Here is a 22,805-nt window from a genome sequence, read left to right as displayed (position 1 = left end):
TTTTAAAAGAAAACAACATTGTCTGACCACTAGTGAACTGTTTAAATTCCAATAGCCTGTGTTAACTGAAATAAAGTTATATGATTTAAATGAAAACTAGTAATAAGGTGGATATGTTTCTACCCATTGTGTTTGCTAGTTTCTTAATTATTAATTTTCTTCAATGCCTTGAAGTGATGTTTGATGGCTCATAAAATAGGATGAAATCAATAAATAATGAACACAGTCTATAGTAAACTTAGATAAAGGTACATGAAGAAAAACATAGCATATGTACAGTCCATTATGAATATCTTATTTACATAAATGTCCCATAACAATCTTCTGATGGAGAAAAATGACTCTATAGGGAAAATATAAGCATTAATAAAGCAATGAAGTTTTCGTTAAGTATAAACAGATGCATTACATAGATGAGTTAAGCTTTGCTTATTAGGTACTAAATTAACACTAATTTATATTTAGCTGATGATTTTTTTAATTCAAGAATTACAAGTACTTTGTAGCAAACATTTACGTTTCAAAACTCTTAAGCAATAAAAGATACATTTTTCTACATTTAGTGTTGTAATTGAATGATAGTAAGAAAGTCATATAGTGGCAATTGTGGCATTTGAGTTTTGTAGAATTGTGAAGAAAACTGGTAGCTAAGTAAACAGATTGAAATAGTGTTAAAATAGCACAAACTGATTTACGTTTTTCTGAAATATTCTAGGTGTTGTCAAAGTGGATTATGGAGATGTGTCAGTAAGAAAAACACTAAGGGAAAATCTGAACTGTAAGCCTTTTTCTTGGTACCTAGAAAACATCTATCCGGACTCCCAGATCCCAAGACGTTATTACTCACTTGGTGAGGTATGAATTATTTATTTTGCTTAAGTTATAAATATACTTTGCAAATGGAGCAATTTAAAAGAAACTCAATATTTTTTCATGTTGTGCATAAAAGTGTATAAGGGTTTTTAAATGTATCTATTTTAAATTACTTCTCAATTTTTTTCAAGGACCAAGAAAGTCTTCATTGTAAGAAACTCTAAAGTAAGGGAAAGTTTAAGATTGAGCTAAAGGTATTTTAGTTTTTCTTTTCCAACAGACAGTGTTTGGGCTGATTAGACATATTCTCTAACATTTTTTTCTGTGAACTTCCAGTAGATTTTGCTTCTGGGTGTTATAACCATTAATGTCTTTAGGACTGAAAGAAAAATTGAGATTTAAAATTTAACAAATCATTAAAATTATGCAGCCACAAATTTTGATACTATATTTGAACAATAAAATGTATTTCCAGAACAAAATCTAAGATTGGAAATTTGTCTCCAGTTATACTTATCTATTTATTTATGGATTTATTTTATATTTTTACACAGTTTCCCTTCCTTCTTTTCCTCCCATTCCCTCCCCCACCTACCTCTCATCCCTCTCATCTGCTATTCCTCTGTCCTCCCATGAGGACAATGTATGGCATTTCAAGTTTGTAAGGCTAATCACTTCCCCTTGTGGCCAAGGTAATCCAATATGAAGAATGGGTCTCCAAGAGCCTGCTATTAGGGACAGCCCCTTCTCCCATTGTTATGAGTCCTGCAAGTTGACCAAATTATGTCAGTCCTACAATTCCCCCTCTCTTAAGCAGCATTCCTCAAGCTTGGCCTAATTTGGGGTGTAGTTTTGTGTATCTGTTTGAATCAGCTACTGGGTGAAAGTTCTCTGATATTTTATAAATTACCTTAAATCTGGATTAATAGAGATAGATGGATTCCCTTAACTATTCCAATAGTCATTATATTTCAGTAAGACACAATAAATGTCTATACCCTCTTAAAATTTTGCATATAAAAGAAAAAGTGAAGTATGTAAGTTAGATCTTAGCATTATCAAATGGATTTCACATTCACAGGAGTATACTATTCATTTATAAAATACTTACATTATTAAATGTATATAATTGGCTGCATAGTTATACTGTACTCATAACAAATAATAAATTGCCCAAAGTATGATTTATTTCTTATATGATATTTGCTCTCTCTTTGAAGTCTCCAAATTGCTATTGCACAAGTTACTGTTTTAAAGACAATTTAATATTGATTATGACAAAAGAATTTGACCACAATAATATAATTTATTTAGGAAATAATACTAATAAATGAGTTTATACTTTATTTAGCATTTTGTCGATAACAACAGTAAAATATGTAATCAAGTTCAGTGTAGTATATTTTTTAGTCATAATTCATAGAAAGAAAACAGTGAAAGAGAATTAATTCACAGTGAGTGGAGCTGAGTTGTTTTTCAGAATATTTTGAAACACCTTCTCAATATTCTGTTGATCAAATTTCTGTTCTTTATCAGTTGTATCCCCTACTTAGTATAGAATCTCAGTTTCTATCTATTTAATCTGAACCATGTAACCAAAAGTTTTATGTGAAGTAATACTTTCCGTACTTCGTCTTTTTATTTTGTTTTCATTTCACATACGAACCCCAGTTCCCCCGCCTTCTGATTCTCTCTGCTCCCCTTCACCAGTCTCCATCCACTCCACAAAGAATTTTTGACATGTGTGATTTCTGTCACTCATTAGTTTATCTATTATTTGTTGTTATGGGGAGCATATTATAGGCATTACTTTCTAATATGTAATATATGCATGTTAACATTGATTTCACAAATGTTTATACTCAGAATGTATGAAAATGCATTTTAAACTAGAACACTCCTCTCACATAAGCTATGATCATCCATTGATAATCTCTGTAAAATAATTACTATTCTCACCTCTTTATTCAAATATCTGATTAATCATGAAACCCAATCTCACCATTTGAAAAGTGTTTCTTTTCTTGATATAGACTATTATTCACACTTTCTCAATAGCTTAAGTTAAGAAATCAGTGCCTCTCTTTTAGCTATGATGTGGAAACAATCAAAGAGCACCTTTGGGAAACTCACTGGGGCCACTAGATTACTCCTGGAAAAACCTGAGCTTTATTTGATTAAACAAAACTAGGTGTTTTCAGCCAAATTAAAAATTCAGGGAACACCAAACAAACCAATTCTTAATAGAGGAATCTGAAATGGCTGAAGACACTTAAGAAAGTGCTCAACATCCTTAGGCATCAGAGAAATGCAAATGAAATCAGTTTGGCAGTTCCTCAGGAAAACGGGAGTCTACTAAAGATCCAGCATATACCCAAAGACGCACATTCATACAACAAGGATCTGTTCACCTATGTTCATAGAAGCATTATTTGTAATAGCAAGAATCTGGAAGCAACCTCAATGCCCCTCACCTGAAGAATGGATGTAGAAAATGTGGTACATTTACAAAATGGAGTACTTCACAGCATTAAAATAAATAAAAAATAAAAATGGAATCTTGAGATTTGTAGGCAAATGGATAGAACTAGAAGAAACCATCCTGGGTGAGGTAACTCAGTCATAAAATGAAAACATAATATCTACTGACCCATATATGGATATTAGACATAGAGCAAAGGGTTATTAGCCAACAACCCATACCCTTAGAGAAGCTAGGAAACAAGGAGGACCCTAAAAGAGACAACCATGGTCTCCCACAGAAGGGGAAAAGGACAAGCAAATTGGGAGCATGAGGAGAGTGGAGAGGGAATTAGTATAAATATAGGGGGAGGAGACATGAGGGACAAGAAAGATTGAGTTGGGGGAAGAATAGAGGAGAGCAAGTAAATAGATACCGTAATAAAGGGAGCCATTATATGTTTAAAGAGAAATTTAGCAATAGGGAAATGTCCAGAGATATGCAAGGATGACTCCATCTAAGAAGGAGGGAGGGAGAGGGAACTTGGATCAATATGTAAAATAAGAAAAAATAATAAAACAAAAAAGGGGGGAGAATCTAATTTAGAGTGGAGAGGCTACTTTAAATGTCCCTCCCTTATAATGAGATTGATGACTACTTTATATGCCATCCTAGAACCTTCATTCAGTAGCTGATGGAAGCATAAACAGAGCCCCACAGCTAAGCACTGAGCTGAATTCCTGTAATCCAGTTGTAGAGAGGAAGGAGTGATGAGAAAAGGAGTCAAGGCCAGATTGGGGAAACCCACAGAAACAGCTGATCTGAAAAGGGGGAATTCATGGACTGACACCTCAGAAAACAGAATAGGACATAACCTGTCCCCCTGAACCTGGGTGTCTGTTAGGAGGCCTGGAAAGTCTATGGGGCCTCTGATAGTGGGACATCATTTATCCCTAGTTTATGAATGGACATTGGTAGTCCATTCCCATATAGAGATACTCTCTCAACTTAGGTGCTGCCCAAAATTATGTGTCAGACTTTGATGATCCCCCATGAAAGCCTCAAACTTTCTATGGACCAGAAGAGGGATGGGATGGGGCAGTGGGAGGCATTGGTAGAAGGGAGAGAGATGGTACTGAGATTGATATATACAATAAGATTGTTTCTAATTCAAATTAAAAAAGAATAATTCAATTGTAAGCTTTGTACATATTAAATATATCTAACTGACTTCCTCTTAAAGTAAAATTCAATGTATGTAAATTCCTATGAATTTTGAATTATTCATCTTCTGTAAACAACCAAGTACTTATACTTGATATAAAAATATTCTCCACAGATATCAGTGATTGATTTGGGTCTCTGAAATGTACATAGAATAGGGCACAATGGGTTGAGGAAAGTCCCAAGAACTCATTTCTGTCACTGGAGTTCTCAAAAAACTTAAGCCTCAACAGTATCATTTGTGTGCAGATGGTAGGGCTTTAGCAAATACCTAAGTCAGGGTGTCAACCAGAGGGTCTGGGATAAAGCAGCAGCAAAGCTTGTTTTTCACTGTGTTCACACTGCTCTAAATGACTTTTATTAATTTTACTATTTTTAAATGACAATACTCTCTGTAATCTGGTATTTTTTTTCTAGTTAATGAAGATACTGTTACATAAAAATTAAAACTGACCTATGGTCACTTAGAAAGTTAATTATTAAAGTCAGGATTCAAATATGTTAGTCTAGCCCTGTATAGGCCATGCCTTGATTATAAATCATAGAAGAAGAAAACTGCATTATATTCACTAAAATAGTTCCAACAAATAAATGAGTCATGTTTCTTGTGCTAAGTACACAAAGTAAAATTAAAAGGAAACAAATAAAATCCCTTACTCTAGAGACATTCTAATATAATTGAGAGAGGATGCAGGGATAATGTAATTGAGAGAGGATGCAGACAATCAGGAAGGCAAAGGAAACAGTTAACAGTGGAAATCAAAAGTGCCCCATATAATCATGCTGTGGTTTTACTCACACGCCCAATGAGTTTCAAACATCTGTGAGATATATTAAGTTTTGAGCTTTCTGGTCTATTAACGTACTGTTGTTTCACATTTTAAAAGCAGGCTCCAGAGATATCCAACACAGCATCTGTATCCATGGAAACAGAAAAGTTAAGTCAGCAAGCTCTCCTCAATTCAATTTTGCTTAACCAAGTACATATAATTTAAGATGGGCATCTTGATAATGAGTTAGTGTAAGTGCTAATGGGCAAAAGTCATGATTTGAGACTTTTTCTTTCTTAGCACATGTCAAGTCATTCATTCTACATTAAGGGACTTTCTTGCTAATAGAATTCCAAAGTGTCAGATGTAGAAGCTATTTATTTTAGAATTATTTTTTAATCTAATCATGTACTTCTACCTTAATTCTAGTGACCTTTTAAACATTTAACATTTTGCATAGTTTAAGTTTTGTAAAAGGTCTATATATTTAAGATTGTTCTATGTTGAAAAAAAGCAAACATTTCTCTATCAATCATTTCTTCATAGCTTTCTTTATTCTGTTTGATGATTATTATACATAAACACCAAAACAACATGAATAAAATTATTGGTGTCAGACATTATTATCATACAGTCTGAAGTTTACATCTTACTCAGATTATTTAAATATTACTTTACTCAGCTCATAAATTATGTGAAATTAACAAATAGTTAAAAGCTGTCCAGTTTCTTTGAACTCAAACCTTTAAGTAACTTAATGAAGCATGTGCCTTTTAGACTCAGTAAGCAGATCATAATGAAATAAGGAGGTTGAGTCCTTTGCAACAGTAAATTCTCTCTTAAGTAGCTCTTTAGCTTATGCGGATTTAACATGACAGGTTCAGATATTCTAAATATAAGGTCTAATTCCCATACAAGATTAAAATAAATAACCTTCAGAGAGAGAGAGAGAGAGAGAGAGAGAGAGAGAGAGAGAGAGAGAGAGAGATTTGGAACAGAGGACAATCCAAGCTTAAAAAGATGATGAAAGATGAAAAGCAGTATATGTGGAGCCAAATGACTTAACCCTTGGTACTTAAAATTTCCATCAGCCTGCTGCCTAGACATGTTTTGGCATTGGTCTGTGTACTTTGTATTGTGCTGTTGACCTCAGCACTTTTCCTTTTAGATCCTTTTACCACATAAACTAGTTAATGCCCTTATATTCATGGTGTTATAATTCTTAAATATTTTAAAGAGCAAACAGATAAAAATAGACATCTGTAAAGCTGTAAGGCTCAAGGATTATGGATAAATTCAGTTACTAACAAGTGTGGAAGCTAAAATGCTTAAAGCCTTTCCATCCATGGTAATCAGATTTATTTATAGATTCACAGTGTTCTTGACCCTTTAATACGATAACTCAGTAACTAGCATCCCATTATAGGTCAGACACACATATGTGGACATTCTCTATCCATGCTTTAATTACAAAATCTTTGAGAACTAGAAGCTAATTTTTAGACAGAATAAATGAGTTTGTGCAACTGTATGTGAAATATTTAATATTTCTGATCATGTAAGTAGAATTCACCCAATTTTATTTTTAAGTAGATATTGATACAAACAGCTGCAGTCAACTATATACAATTTAGGATTTGAGCAAAGTAAGTTTTGTCTTGTTAAATGCACACATTTTCTGTTTGTTCTTTTGATCCAATCAAATTTATTGTTATATATTATAATTAATATATTCAAAAATCTCTTATAGAAGATTAACATTACAATACAGAGTCATTATAAGTATTTGACATGTGTAAATAATAAGTTAGATGATACCCAATTAAAGGATAACTATGTAGTTGTGATTAACATTTTCCAAAGTTCTTGTTAAAGTGTAAATGATGGTATCCTTTATTTTTACAATGGAGATTTTAAATGTAAAGTTTGATTTTGGGCTGAGGACAATCCTGTTATTTTTAGACAAATAAACTCTCCTCTTACCATTCCAGCACAGGGAAGAAAAGCTAATTATTGCTAAGAGGGCTTCTGGTGTGCATAATAAACTGTGTCATAGCTTGCTGACTTCCAACTTCAACAATAAATTGAAAGAAACAATACCTTCATTTATATTCCTAAGAATTATTTCCAAGCAAAAAGATTATGTGTAAACAAAGAAAACTCAAAGTAGACAACCAATTACAGTTAGAAATGCCTTGGTTCATGCCTTACAGTTAAAGCTGTACCACAGCATACAAAGTAAGTCAAAGAGTTTCCCACACTCCCCTAGTTATTTTGATTTAGGACATATAACACACATATAAGGGATTGTTAATGGATAAAGTTCCTTATTGATTGATTGTCATTTCTTAAGACTGTTAGTATCTTGTCCACTTCTTACCCCGTGATGTACTTCACGAGACCACACTTGATTGTTTACCAAGTTATTCATGGATTTCTGGTATTAAAATCATATACACTGTGGCATGTCTATGTAGGTCAGAGCAAAACTTGTAGGAATCTATTGTCTTTTTCCACCAAGTATGTCCTATTGATAGAAGTTAGGTCTTCATGTTTGGAGGCAAATGTCTTTATCTGCTGAGCCACCTTACTGGCCTTGCTTCTAGTCTACATAACTTGTTTCCAAACTCAGTTTCTGAATGATTTATAACCATTATAATTATTAATTAATTATAATTATGTCTTTCATTGCTTTTGCTCAATAATAATCCTTTTCTTGCTATCCTGATCTCCTTTATAATATACACTTAATGAAAGTCAGGGTTGGCATTTCCAAGCTTCATTACTTGTGAAAATACCAGATCAATGTTTGTCATATTTCATTAGGATAGTAGGTGATAAGTATTGATTTTCAACTTGATTGGATTTCAAAGTTCCCAGGATATTAATAAAGCACACCTCTGGGTTTGTCAGTACATTTTATTTCTCCAAATAATTAGGTAGAAATGCACACCTTCCCTAAACGTGGCTTGTTTAAGCCATTGGCTGTGGATAGAAGATGAAATGAAAGAGAAAAAAGAGGAAGGGGGCAGTGTAGGTTCTCTCTCTGCTTCTTGGCTGCCATGTTCAAGCTACTCTGCCAATCCACATCTGCTCCACCATCACGGAATAAAATCCCTGAAAGCATCTGTGAAACCTCTTTTCTCGTTTATGTTACCTTTTTTTTTTTTTAGGTAGTTTTGACAAAGTGACAAAAACAGAAGGAAAATAAGTGAACACAATATGTAATAGGTAGAAAGACATAAATCAGAAATAATATTTCTTATTATGGTAGCAATGGTACTGGATTTTGAAACCAGTAAAAAGGTTTGGCTTTAGCTTTTGTCAGTGTGCACAGATTGCAGAGAAATATGAACCTGCAGACATTAATCTAGGTTCGTTTTGACAAGTTTTCCAAACCATGCATCCATATCTATTTCTATTCTCCCAGATTTAGTATCCAGCCAGCTTGACAGACTTCACTTTATTTCAGATACAATAACCACTTTGTGCTACATTTGGAAGAACAAGTGATACTACTTGCACATAAATTAAGACACCAAAAGCATGGTTGTAATTTCAAATATATGACAGTCTTCTACTAATAAAAATGGATCTATTCTGGAATACTTTTGAAATGACATCACTCAACTTAAACAAAGAGAGCACCATGATACAAGCTAAAAAAGAAAATTAAAAAAGAAAAGAAAAGAGAAAAGATGGTCTGACTTTGACAACAAAAATAGATATTGAAGTACAATTCAGGCTTCAAGTGCAACACTCTTCACTGGCCTGACATTGTCATCTTTGCAGATGGAACAGGAGGAAGAAATGAGGGGTCAAATAAAGATTCCCATATACATCAGTTTCTTGAGAAAGGATTTACCCACTAACTTACATATTGTAGCAGAACCTGGGTAGCACCTTTTCCACACAGATGAGCTCTCCACTCTATACTCTGAAGTGTCTCAGTATTCTGTCCCCTGTGGATTCTTGAAGCTCCCTATCTATAGTCTCCATTTTAAGATAAAACACATACAGCCAAAATCTAGGTGGAAAAGACAAAAGGGAAAATATAATGAGAGGATAAGCACAAAAAGTTTAAAAATAGGAAGACTAACAAAACAAAGAGACTAAAACAAAGTAGAGGTCTTTTAATTGAATGTGCAGAGAGGTTAAATCTTTGAGTGAAGTAGGAAATGGCCCCTGATCAAGCTTCTTATTTAAATGTTAAAGAAACTAAGATTCAGTCAAAGAAAAAAAATAATTTGAAGGAATTATACAAAAGAATGAAGACTAACCAGCTGCATAATCAGGAGCATACAGTGTTATAGATAATGTAAACGGGTTGAAATTTTAGCTGCAACCTAATTATTCAAAAGAAACTAAGATGCAAAAAATATTTGAACTAAAATATAGAATGGACAATAATATACAAATTTAGCAAAGCTCTAAGATAAATCAAAGAAGAAATAGTCTCAAAAGTAATTGCTTGACAACCTAGAAGACATAGCCACAGCATCTAACCAATTAGTCCAGTATTCTGTAACTGTAGTGAGCATTTGTCTGCTATTCTCCTGTTTGAACTGCTCTTGCATAGATGGAATTATGACTGCAATCTCACAAACTAAAATGCACTTTCTCAGTTCCCTTGCAGAAAGAACACCTACATTACATTGTCTACTCTTTCCGTGCTTTGAGTTTTTTTCCAATATAATATATTTTATTTGAGAAAGAAAGAGGCCTCAGCTGCAGAGTGCCAGTTCCCAGTGAGACCTGACTATCCTGCAGAAACTTCTCAGTATCAGCCCAGCCTTTGTTCTCTTCCACCAGCCATTAGCTAGAGGTCAACTCTGAGTTCCTGCTGGCAAGATCCATTACACCCTCTGCTAAAGAAAGAGGCCTCATCTGGAGAGTGCCAGTTCCCAGTGACATACTATCTGTGCAGAAACATCCTGAGTATCAGCCCAGCTATTGTCCTCCTCTGCCAGCCATTGGCTAGAGTACGCACTACTTCAGGGACTTCTCAGAGCAAATCTGAACACAGGATACCTGCCTATCCAGGGGGAACCCGCCATAATTCCCACCTGCTTGGTCACTGACCTCCACCTCCAGTCCTCTGCTGGAGTCCCGGGTCCCTCCCAAGACGCGCCTATCTCTGTGGGACCACTCTGAGTTTCTGCAGGCATCTTCTACTGGATCCTCATCCCTGACCCTATCCTTGGGTCCCTGTCTGCTGAGAGACCTCCTATAGAGCTTGGACAACCAAGACCTACAGATATTGAACCTAAGACCCACATAAGCTCACCGGGGAAGTACCATAGGGGGGGGGAGACAACAACACCTACTGGAAGAAGCTATGGGAAGACAGCAATACAAGAAAACACCTAACAACAGAAAGACAAGCATGATTCCACCAGAATCTAGGGAATCTACCCCAACTAGAACGGAATGCAACAAAGCAGAGGAAGCAGAAAGGAACGACTTAAAAATTACCATCATAAAAATGATAGAGGCCCTCAAAGAAGATGTGAGAAAATCCCTTAAAGAAATGGAAGAAAAAAAGTGGAAGAAATGAACAAATTCCTTAAGAAAAGTAAAGAAAGTACAGAAAGCCAAGAAAAAATAATTAAGCAGGTGAAGAAAACGGTTCAAGACTTGAAAAATGAAATAGAGAAAATAAAGACAACACAAATGAAGGAATGCTGGAAACAGAAAAACTGGGCAAAAAATTGGGAACTAAAGACACAAACATACCAACAGAATTCAAGACATGAAGAGAGAAGCTCAGATGCAGAAGAAAAGCTAGAAGAAATAGATTCATCGACCAAAGAAAATCTTAAACCCAACAAATCCTTAACACAAAACATCCAGGAAATGTGGGACACTGTGAAAAGGACAAACCTAAAAATAATAGGCATAGAGGAAGATGAGGAAGCCCAGCTCAAAGCGGCCGAAAACATATTCAACAAAATCATAGAGGAAAACTTTCCAAATCTGAAGAAGGACATGCCCATGAAAGTATAAGAAGCATACCGAAACCCAAATAGGCTGGACCAAAGAGAAAAGAGCCCTCAACATATGATAATCAAAACACCTAGCACACAGAATAAAGGAAGAATATTAAGAGCAGTGAAGGAAAAAGGAGTAGACACTAGGAAATAATAAACTTGAGGGCTGAAATCAACAAAATAGAAACCAGGAAAAAAATACAAAAAAAAAAAAAAAAAAATCAATGCAAAGGATAGTTGGTTTTTTGAGAAAATCAAAAACATAGACAAACCTTTATCCAAACTAACGAAAAAGCAGGGAGAGAATATGCAAATTAACAAAATCAGAAACATAAAGGGGAACACAACAAGGACACAGAGGAAATGCAGACAATATTCAGGTCATAATTTGAAAACCTGTATTCCACAAAAATTTAAAATTCAAAGGAAATGGACAAGTTTCTGGATAACTGTCACTTACCAAAATTAAATCAAGAACAGACAAACAACTTAAATAGACCTATAACCTGCAATGAAATAGAAGCAGTCATCGAAAGCCTTCCAACCAAAAAAAGTGCAGGGCCAGATGGATTCAGCACAGAATTCTACCAGACATTCAAGGAAGAACTAATACCACTACTCCTCAAACTGTTACAAAAATAGAAACAGAAGGTTCATTTCCAAACTCTTTTTATGAGGCCACAATAACCTTAGTAACCAAGCCTCACAAAGACACAACTAAGAAAGAAAACTACAGACCAATATACCTGATGAACATCGATGCAAAAATACTCAGTAAAATACTGGAAAACCGAATTCAAGAACACATCAGAGAAATCATCCACCATGACCAAGTAGTCTTCATCCCTGGATGGCAGGGATGTTTTAACATATGAAAATCTATCAACGTGATCCACCGTATAAACAAACTGAAAAAGAAAAGCCATGTGATTATCTCCCTAGATGCTGAAAAATCCTTCAACAAAATTCAACACCCTTTAATGATAAAGGTCTTGGAGAGATCTGGGATAACAGGAACATACCTAAACATAATAAGAGCAATATACAGCAAACGATCTGCCAACATCAAACTGAATAGAGAGAAACTGAAGCCAATTCCTCTAAAATCAGGAACAAGACAAGCCTGCCCTCTCTCACCATATCTCTTCAAGATTGTCCTGGAAGTTCTAGATAAAGTTATAAGAAAAGAAAAGGAGATCAAGGGGATCCAAATTGGAAAAGAAATGGTCAAACTGTGTCTATTTGTAGATGATATGAGAGTTTACATAAGCGACCCAATAAATTCTACCAGGGAACTCCTACAGCTGATAACCAACTTCAGCAAACAAGCAGGACACAAGATAAACTCAAAAAAAAAAAAAAATCAATAGCCCTAATTTTTTCAGACGAAAAAGAGACAGAGAAAGAAATCAGAGAAACATCAACCTTTAAAATAGCCACAAGCAACATGAAGTATCTTTGTGTATGGCTTACCAAATAAGTAAAAGACCTATATAATAAGAACTTTGTGGCTCTAAAGAAAGAAATTAAAGAAGATACCAGAAAATGGAAAGATCTCCCATGCTCTTGGATAGGTAGGATAAGTATAGTAAAAAGGGCAATTTTGCCAAAAGCAATCTACAGATTCAATGCAATCCCCATTAAAATCCCACCACAATATTTCCCTGACCTTGAAAGGATAATAATCAACTTCATATGGAAAACCAAAAGACCCAGGATAGCCAAAACAACCCTATACAATAAATGAACTTCAGGAGGCATCACCATTCTTAACTTTAAGCTCTACTACAGTGCTATAGTTGTGGAAACAGCCTGGTATTGGCACAAAAATAGACAGGTAGAACAATGGAATCGAATTGAAAATCCTGATATTAACCCACACACCTATGAACACCTGATTTTCAAAAAAACAGCTAAAATTATACAATGGGGCAAGGACAGCATCCTCAACAAATGGTGCTGGCACAACTGGATGAGGGTGTGTAGAAGACTGCAGATAGATACATGTCTGTCACCATGCAAAAAACTCAAGTCCAAATGGATCAAAGACCTCAACATCAATCCTGCAACATTCCCTCTTTAAAGGGAAAATAGGAGGTACCCTTGAACAAATTGGTATAGAAGACTGCTTCCTGAATATACCTCCAGGGGCACAGACACTGAGAGAAACAATTAATAAACGGGACCTCTTCAAACTTAGAAGCTTTTGTAAGGCAAAGGACACAGTGGACAAGACCAAAAGGCAGCACACAAACTGGGAAAAGATTTTCACCAATCCTATATCCGACAAAGAGCTGATCTCCACAATATACAAAGAACTCAAGAAGCTAGTCAATAAAACATCAAATAACCCTATTAAAAAATGGGGTACAGAACTGAAGAAAGAATTCTCAATAGAGGAAATCAAAAAGGCTACAAGACAAGTAAGAAAATGCTTCACATCCTTAGCTATCAGGGAATTGCAAATCAAAACATCTTTGAGATACCATCTTACTCCTGCCAGAATGGCTAAAATTACAAACAGCAATGATGACTCATGCTGGACAGGATGTGTAGAAAGATTAATACTCCTCCACTGCTCGTGGGGGCGCAAACTCATACAGCCATTTTGGAAATCAGTATGGCGGTTCCCCAGGAAAATGGGAATTAGTTTACCACAGGACACAGCAATCCCCCTCATAGGCATATACCCAAATAATCTATATCCATGCAACAAAGACATCTGTTCAACTACGTTCATAGCAGCACTATTTGTAATAGCAAGAACCTGGAAGCAACCTAGATGCCCCTCAATTGAAGAATGGATAATGAAGATGTGGCACATCTACACAATGGAATACTACTCTGTAAAAAAAAAAAAAAATGGTATCTTGAAATTTGCAGGCAAGGGGATAGCACTTGAAGAAACCATCCTGAATGAGGTAACCCAGTCACAAAAAGAGGAACATAGTATGTACTCACTCATATATTGCTTTTAGACCTAGAGCAAAGGATCACCAGCCTATAATTTACACCACCAGAGGAACTAGGATACAAGGTATATTCTAAGAGATTCATATAGAGTACTTCACAGAACCGGGAAGGGACAAGTCCCCCAGAGCACAGGGACAGGGGTGGGGGGCAGCAAATCGATAGAGAAGTAGGAAAAAGCCAGGGGGGAGGAATGGAAAACATGTGTGACTAGGAAGATTGAGCCCGGTTAGGAATAGAAGACAGGAGAGAGAGAGAGAGAGAGAGAGAGAGAGAGGGAGGGAGGGAGGGAGGGAGGGAGGGAGGGAGGGAGGGAGGGAGGGAGAGAGAGAGAGAGAGAGAGAGAGAGAACATAAAAGTTGGAGCCAAAATTGGTGTGAAGATAAAATTGAACACAAAGTCATAGACCTACAAGTCTACCATAAATGCCTTTCCTAGATAGTGAGATCAACAACTAACTGATCCATGGAGCCCTCATTTAATACCTGTTGGAAACAGGAGCAAACACCCATACATAAACACTGGGTTGTACTAGAACCCAGATGCAGATGGAGAGGACAAGACCAGGCTGCAGAAACACATAGAGACAGCTCACCTGAACAAGGAGGAGCTAAAGGGCCCCCAGACTGATAGCTGGGAAGCCAGCATGGGACTGACTCAGGACCCCCTGAATATGGGTCTCAGCCAGAAGGACTGAGCAGTAAGGGACCTCAGACAGTGGAGCCACGATGTATCTGTGGTGCACAAAAGGACCTTGGGAATATATGCCCCATGGAGGGATATCTGCCCTAACCTAGAGTCAGGAGTGAAGCCCTAGTCCCATCTTTACATGACCTGTCAGATCTACATGACTCCAACTGGATGGCATTCCCGTACATATGGAATTGGGTTGGGGGATTGGAGGGGAGGGTGTTTATGGTGCATGTGAGAGGGCAGAGAGGGTAAAGGTGAGGGTGGGAGGGAGGGACGGAGGGAGAGAGAACTGGTATCACATGTAAAATAAATAAAAAAGGAGAAGCTCAAAAAAAGAATTAATAAATAAATACATTTTATTTGATCAAATATTTTAAAATTGTTGTTATAACCAGTATAGAAACATTGAATGAGATATTTCAATTGTGTTTTTCTTCAGTTAAATACTTGATATCCAAGGAAAAATAAAAAAGGAAAAAAACAAAAAAACCTCTCCTGATGTTTGATTCCATTATGTATATATGTTTCTCATACTGGTTCATGAATAAAGCACTGTTGGCCAATAGGAAAGCAAGATAGGCGGGACTAGGAGACAAGGAGGAAAGAGGAAGTAGTAAGAAGGAGAGTCAAGATGGAGAGACTGGAGAAAACAGTATGCCGGCCAGCTCCCTGGTAAGAGAAATACATAGATCAGCAGAAATGGGTTAATACTTAAGACAGAGCTAGCCATTAAGAAACAAGTACCTGGCCAACAGAATTATATATAATACAGAGTCTCTGTGTGTTATTTGGGGCTGGCGGTGCGGCGGCAGGATAAGACCAGGCAGCGGGCAGAAAAAACATTGCTCCTTACACTCTTCTTTGCAGTGATTTTATATAATCTTGCCAATAAAAATATCAGTCTTTGTGAGGAACTGTGATCAATGTACAAAGAAGACTTACAAATAAATTAATATCACAAAACGTTATAAAGCTCAAAGATTGACAAAGCCAACTTTTTAAATCAACTCTTAAAAATCACCCACATGGCTATAGTAATTAATTATATCTGAATGGATTATAAGTCTTTATACAATAAAGGGGGAAATTATGTGATTTTGGTTTAGCTTTATGTATGTCTACCACTTCTTTCTCTAAGATAAGTTATTGGCATGTCTTATAATGGACAGATTATAATAATTGTCTTTTTTCTTACTTTACATATTATTCCAGTTCCCCTTCCCTCCTTCCCTCCTTCCCTCCTTCCCTCCTTCCCTCCTTCCCTCCTTCCCTCCTTCCCTCCTTCCCTCCTTCCCTCCTTCCCTCCTTCCCTCCTTCCCTCCTTCCCTCCTTCCCTCCTTCCCTCCTTCCCTCCTTCCCTCCTTCCCTCCTTCCCTCCTTCCCTCCTTCCCTCCTTCCCTCATGTGGCCCAACTTCCCTTCCATCCCATCCCCCTCCAGTCGACAGGGAGCATGAGTTTTTACAAGGTATTTTAAGTTAATGTTTTAAAATAAAATACAATTTATTACCTTTTCTTTTCACTACTTCCTTCTAACTCCACCCTTCTCTGTTTCATTCCCTCTCTTATGGCCTCTTTGGTTATTATTACAAAAATATGTATAAATATATGCATACAGCATAGTGAATCTGTTTACTGATTATTTTGTATTGAATAGATAATTAAGGGGCTCATCCTTAAGGGAGGGTAATTTTCCCTCTCCCATCAGTCATATTAATCTTCTCACACTGAGAATATGTTTCTATTGCTTTTTTCATACTTAAATGTTAGCTACACAATGAAATAAATGTTTCTTTTGTTCATTTCTATAGTTCCTACACCAAGCAGTGCTTTATATAAGATGTGAACTTTCTTAATGTTTTTTGATTTAATCACTGAACTCATAAGAGATTCCAAAGAATAGAAAACAAATTTATATTCATAGATGATAAATCAATAATTGTTACTAAGGGTAACATATTCTAGGCAGTCTTCTTTATTATTGTAAAAGTAATTTTATTGTAAATAGTAAACAAATAATAACATCTCATGCCTAAGTTAGACATTCCAACACTTGTCCATTCCAAAATTTGGAGTTCTTCCAAAATTCTGTACTTAATTTATCAGAATCAAATGTCAAATGCCTATTTAATGTTCCTCTAAACTTCTGTTAGGTTATACACTTGGGAAAATATGCTTTGAGATGTTTATTGTCATACAGAGATACAATGCCTTACAAATGACTTTAGATATAACACTGTAACTTTTATCTGTTCAAGTGCCATGAACCTTGTAAAGAACTACTTGTAATCACAAGTTGAAAAGAGGTATGATGTAATAACTTAACTGTATAGTATATGATTTATTGGACTATGTGAATTGCACACAGACCTATTTACTACACATTGTATCAATTTTTCCTTCCTAATTATTGTGCATGTTCTGGTCTTGAAAATGGTCTGTTTATGGGCTCAGTTTTCAAACAACTTAAATCAGCTTGAAAATATAATCCAACCTTATACCACTATTTGGGTGTACTTCTGGAAGCCTAAATGCTTTCAGTATAATAATCACAGGATGCTCTGCCCTTTCCATTGGGATGCTGCTCAGATTTAATGATGAAAGTGTCCATAATTCTGAAATAAAATTCTCCATATTCAAAGAGAGCTTGAGATTCTTTGCCTCTTCCAAATTGTGCCCAGTATGTTCAAAACTGTTCATAGTTAGCCAAAGTATGTTTTTGGATACCCTGAAAACACTAGTTATCAATAAAGCTCACAAAATAGGACAAATAAATTACATCCATCTCCTCTTCTTCAAAATTATAACAAACATCTTTCACTTAACTAATTGAAAAAAAAAATGAAGAGCTCTGTAGCCAAAGAATGATAGCCATGTAGAAAAACAATATCTAGGTAATTTCAAAATGTACAATACATACATACATACATATATATATATACATACATACATACATACATACATACATATATATATATATATATATGTCTTTACATTGAAGACAGGTACAGCAATTTCAGAATCAGGTTAGATAAATATAAATATGTACATGGGTGATGAATAAGGTAAATGATCTAAAAATACTTCATCACACACAGGTATTTCTTTCTTTGCTTCTGTTATAAAAACTTATGCTTAATTTAAGTGTTTTGGTAACTTAATACAAAAAAGTGACTTTTTAAATTTACAACCATTCCAATTTGTATTAACTTTATGAAAACTATGGAACTAATGCAATGTGTGATTATAGAATAATAACCTATGTCAACATTTGTCAATTTGTTTTTGAGGAATTTGCAATATGAAACAGCATTTAAATTGTAACTGTGTTTTAGTATTAAAATATTTCTGTTAAATTTAGAATTTGTAAGAAAGGAAAGTGTAAAAACTTTCTTAGTCACAAAAAAGCAATGTAATTAGTTTTTATTATTTGTCAATTACAACATAAAATTATCTAAACAATATGAACTCAAGTACAAATCCAATGTTTTGTCATGTTTATATATGATTCTATAGGTGTTTAAGAACAATTTAGTTATTTGGATGGAATTTCAGAACATTGTAATGTTTAAAACACATTGTTTTTTTTTTTTTTTTTTGTTTATTGCTTGATTAGATGCTAATTTCAAAACCAACGTTGTTCTAATTCAAGCTAGGAAGAATTTAGAATTAAGTTAAGACTAATCATAAGTAGATAAAGATAGGTATTATTTAAAACACATTTCTGAGGGAATTTCCTTACAAAAGTGTATTAATTATTCAACAATCTATAATTTATCAGAATGAGTTATGGCTTAAGTATTTGAATTTTTTTGACCCTTTAATTTTTTTGTGTGTTTTCTTTAGATAAGAAATGTTGAAACCAATCAATGCTTAGACAACATGGGCCGCAAAGAAAATGAAAAAGTGGGTATATTCAACTGCCATGGCATGGGAGGAAACCAGGTACACAGTCTTTCATTTTCATCTCCTTACTTGGGGTAGGCGAGAAGGGTTACTTTTAAAACCATCAGTGTCTGCCCTGGTTTACATGTTGATAATAGATTAATGGGTATTCCAATCAAAACCTAATTATGCCTGTAACATTATCCGAAATATCTTAAGGTCACAATACAGGATTAATACAAAGGGCAAAACTTAAAATAAGCCTATGTTAAATGAAGACAGTAAGTATAATTGGAGATCTCATTTTATCATGATGCATATAAATGCCTGTGGTTTTCCCTGCTATTAACAAATAAAGAAAATAATGTTCCTACAACAACAGTGTTTTCTCAGTGGTGATTATTCTGTATTGTTTTTTTTGTTAATTGCTATGTGTATAAGAACTCGTAAGAGTTTTTGATTTTCAATAAAATTTTGAGTATATGAGTCAGAACTGGAGTAGATAGATCTAGTATGAATTTCTTGAGTGTCAGTCCAATTAATTATCATCCTAGAGAATAAGGAAAAAATATTATATTTTCCTTGAGCACTGAAAAGTTTCTCAGGGAGAGACACCAAGTACCCACTTGTTTGTGAGTCACTGTACTGTGTGAGTCACTGATGCAGAGTCACTTTAGGAAGCCACCTTTAGTTTTCCTGGGAACTAAAACCATGATGCTAAATCTGAGAAAGCAGATTATAAACATGCTGTATACAGGAGTTGCTGGGGACAACAGCAAAATGTTCTGTGTTAGTGGCAAAGTAAATTGAGGTTACAACATCTGTTATGTTCAGCATGTGTCAGCATCCTGTACAGTGATACATGCTGACTTTGGTATTCTGAATCAAGAGGAAAATGACTACAGTTGAATGTGGGAGCACATTTCACAGAGAGCTTGCATAGTACACTAAAAAATGTGTAAAGGAACTGTCCCCCTTAAGAACAAAACAACAAGTAAAGAAAATTATTTCCTTCAATTGTTTTTTCTTCTAAAGACATGTGATTTATAATCCAACTAAGGAAGCATGGTGCACCAATATGTTCAATTCATTCTGCCATGCTGACGTTACTGTGACCATTATTTATAAATATATCCTCAAATATCATCCTTCAACTGTCAAAGTAGAAAACAGTTGGTATTACATAACCAAGTGAGATGAGCCCTTAAATAATATATTTCCTAATGTTTTTTTATTCAGACTGAGCAGGTTGGATTCACATACTTGGACATATATATATATATATATATATATATATATGTATATATAAAAATACATATTACATAATACATATATACATGGAAAAATATATACAGTAACATTTAAAGAGGAAAAAGGACACGAGTTTGAAAGAGTAAAGGGAGACATATGACAAGGCTTGGAGGGAGAAAAAAGGGGGGAATGATGTAATTATATTATAAATTCAAAAATAATTTATAATCTTGAAAAACAATGCAACATTAAGAGGCTTATGCTGAAAGTAAGAGAAAGATTCATGAATTGCTCAGTTAACAGCAGTTTCTCTTTTATTCTAAAAACTTAATAGTATAAAAACTTTATACCACAAGTAATACTCTATTATGATGATTTTTGCTTTTATGAATCTCAGTAGTTCTAAGTTATTTACTATAAATGTGTTTAAATTTTTCAGTTCCTAACTTTAGGAAGAGAACATATTTTAGGATGTTATTCTGAGTTATCCTTTCTGTTCGTGTGTTTTGTTCTATTGTGTTGCTATAGGAACAACATCAAATTTTTATAGTTATGTACTTATGAATTTTTACTAGTTGCTTCCAGCCAATAGAAGTATTTATATTCTCCATCCTGCTTTCACACATAAGTCATAACAAACCCAAATATTTTACTTCATTTCCATTCCTGTGGGATTGCTTGTTGTTTTATTTTTAGAGGTCTCATGTAGCCCAGGCTGGCCATGAGCTTCTCATGCAGCTGAGCTGAGGCTGGTCTTGAGTCACTGCCTTTCCTCAACTACATTTCTAAAATGAGGCATTTGCTTACTGATAAGGATATATTAACTATAAAATAATGGAGTTTGCTATGGTATTTTTAATTATTTATGTATTAGACTTTATACTTTGCTCTTATGTGCATTCCCACTGTCCCTTCTCACCATTCTCCTACTCTGACTAGTCCCATCCCCCTCCCAAATCTTCATGCTGTTTCATGTATTTTATATTCCCCTGTAGTTTCTGTTCCCTCCCTCCTCTCCTTTTAGAATTCTCTCCTTTTGTATATGCCATTTTAATACATAACTTACACACACACACACACATACACACACACACACACACACACACACATAGAAAGCATGTATAAATTTAAATTGCAGATCACACATGAGAGAAAATCTGCAGTATTTGGCATTATGAGTTTGAATTATTCTCCTGCTCATAATGATCTTCAGTTCCATTTTCCTTTAAATAATATAATTTAGTTTCCTATTATAGGTAAGTAAAATATTCATTGTGTAGATGTACCACATTTTCTTTAGTGGCTCCATTGGTGGCTCTCTAACTGGTTTTCTTTTTTAAAAACTATATTCTCTTTTAAACAATCTTATTTTACACACAATCCCAGTTACCTCTCCCTCCTGTTCTCCCACTCCTCTCACCATCTCCCAACCCCACCTCCCATCTACTTCAGAGAGGATGAGGGCTTCCATGGGGAATCAGCAAAGTCTGTTATATCACTTGGGGCACGACCAGGATGTTCCTACTTTATCAGGGATGAACAAGGAATTCCTCCATAAGGAATGGTCTCCAAAATAGCCAGTTCATTCACTAGAAATAATTACTGGTTCCATTGCCACTGGCCCCATAAACTGTTCAAGCCACCCAACTGTCACCCACATCCAGGGGGCCTAGTTTGTTCTTATGCAGGTTCCCCAGTCCAGAGTCAGTGAGCCCCCACTTTCTCAGGGTGTTTTCCCAACATGAACTTGTTTTCCTTGCTCATTTCTCCCTCTCTATAACTTGACTTCAGGAGTTTGGTTTAGTGCTTAGCTGTGGATCTCTGCATCTACTTCCATCAGTTTACTGCATGAAAGATCTATGATGGCATTTAAAGTAGTCATCATTCTGATTATAGAAAGGACAGTTAAGGTACCCTCTCCACTTTTGCTTAGATTCTTCATTGAGGTCATCTTTGTGGACTCTGGAATTTCCTTAGTGCTGGGATTCTTGTTAGCCCCATAATGGCTCCCTCTATCAAAGTATATTTTCCTTGCTCTACTTCTCTGTTATTCCCCCAAATGAACCTTCCTGATCCTTCATATTCTCCTTCCCCTTCCACTTTCTGTTCCCCTTCCCCTTCTACCACCCCTATTCTCCTCCTACCCTATCTTTCCACCAAGGCTCCCCATTTACTCAGGAGATATTTTCTATTTCCCATTCTAGTGTGAGAGTCAATGTATGTCTCTCTTAGGGGACGCCTTGTTTCCTAGTTTCTCTGACATTGTGAACTATAGGCTGGCTATCATTTGCTTTGTGATTAATATTCACTTATAATTAAGTGCATGTTTGTCTTCATGTGTTTGGGATATGTCACTTAGGATGGTTTCTTCTAGTTTCATCCATTTGCTTGTGAATTTTAAAAGTCATTGGTTTTTACTGCTGAGTAGTACTCCACTGTAAATATGTGCCACAATTCCTTTACCTATTATTAGGTTGAGGGGCATCTAGGTTGCTTCCAAGTTCTGGATATTACAAATAATGCAGTTATAAATATAGTTGTACAAAGTCCTTGTTGTATGAGTGTGTATTCTTTGGATATGTGTTCAAGAGTGGTATTTCTGGGTCTCAAGGTAGATTGTTGATATTTTGAGTAACTGCCATACTGATTTCCAAAGAGGCTATATAAGTTTGCACTTCCACAAACAATGGATAAATATTCCCTTTACTCCACATCCTTTCCAGGATAAGCTTTCTTTAGTGTTTTATATT

General features: G+C 35.3%; 1 protein-coding gene across 2 annotated transcripts in view; it reads left to right on the top strand.

Annotated features, from left to right (window-relative positions):
* Positions 1–22,805, top strand: part of Galnt13 (polypeptide N-acetylgalactosaminyltransferase 13) — a 553,792-nt gene that overhangs the window by 485,534 nt on the left and 45,453 nt on the right. For both annotated transcript variants that reach the window (XM_051184677.1, XM_051184676.1), the window contains exons 9-10: positions 716–855; positions 18,766–18,864. In XM_051184677.1, coding sequence (XP_051040634.1) covers positions 716–855; positions 18,766–18,864 — 239 coding nt within the window. The remainder of the gene's footprint in view (positions 1–715; positions 856–18,765; positions 18,865–22,805) is intronic.

Source organism: Phodopus roborovskii, unplaced genomic scaffold, assembly GCF_943737965.1.
Source record: "Phodopus roborovskii unplaced genomic scaffold, PHOROB, whole genome shotgun sequence".
Classification (NCBI taxonomy): Eukaryota; Metazoa; Chordata; class Mammalia; order Rodentia; family Cricetidae; genus Phodopus; species Phodopus roborovskii.
This window is presented reverse-complemented; position numbering and strand designations above follow the sequence as displayed.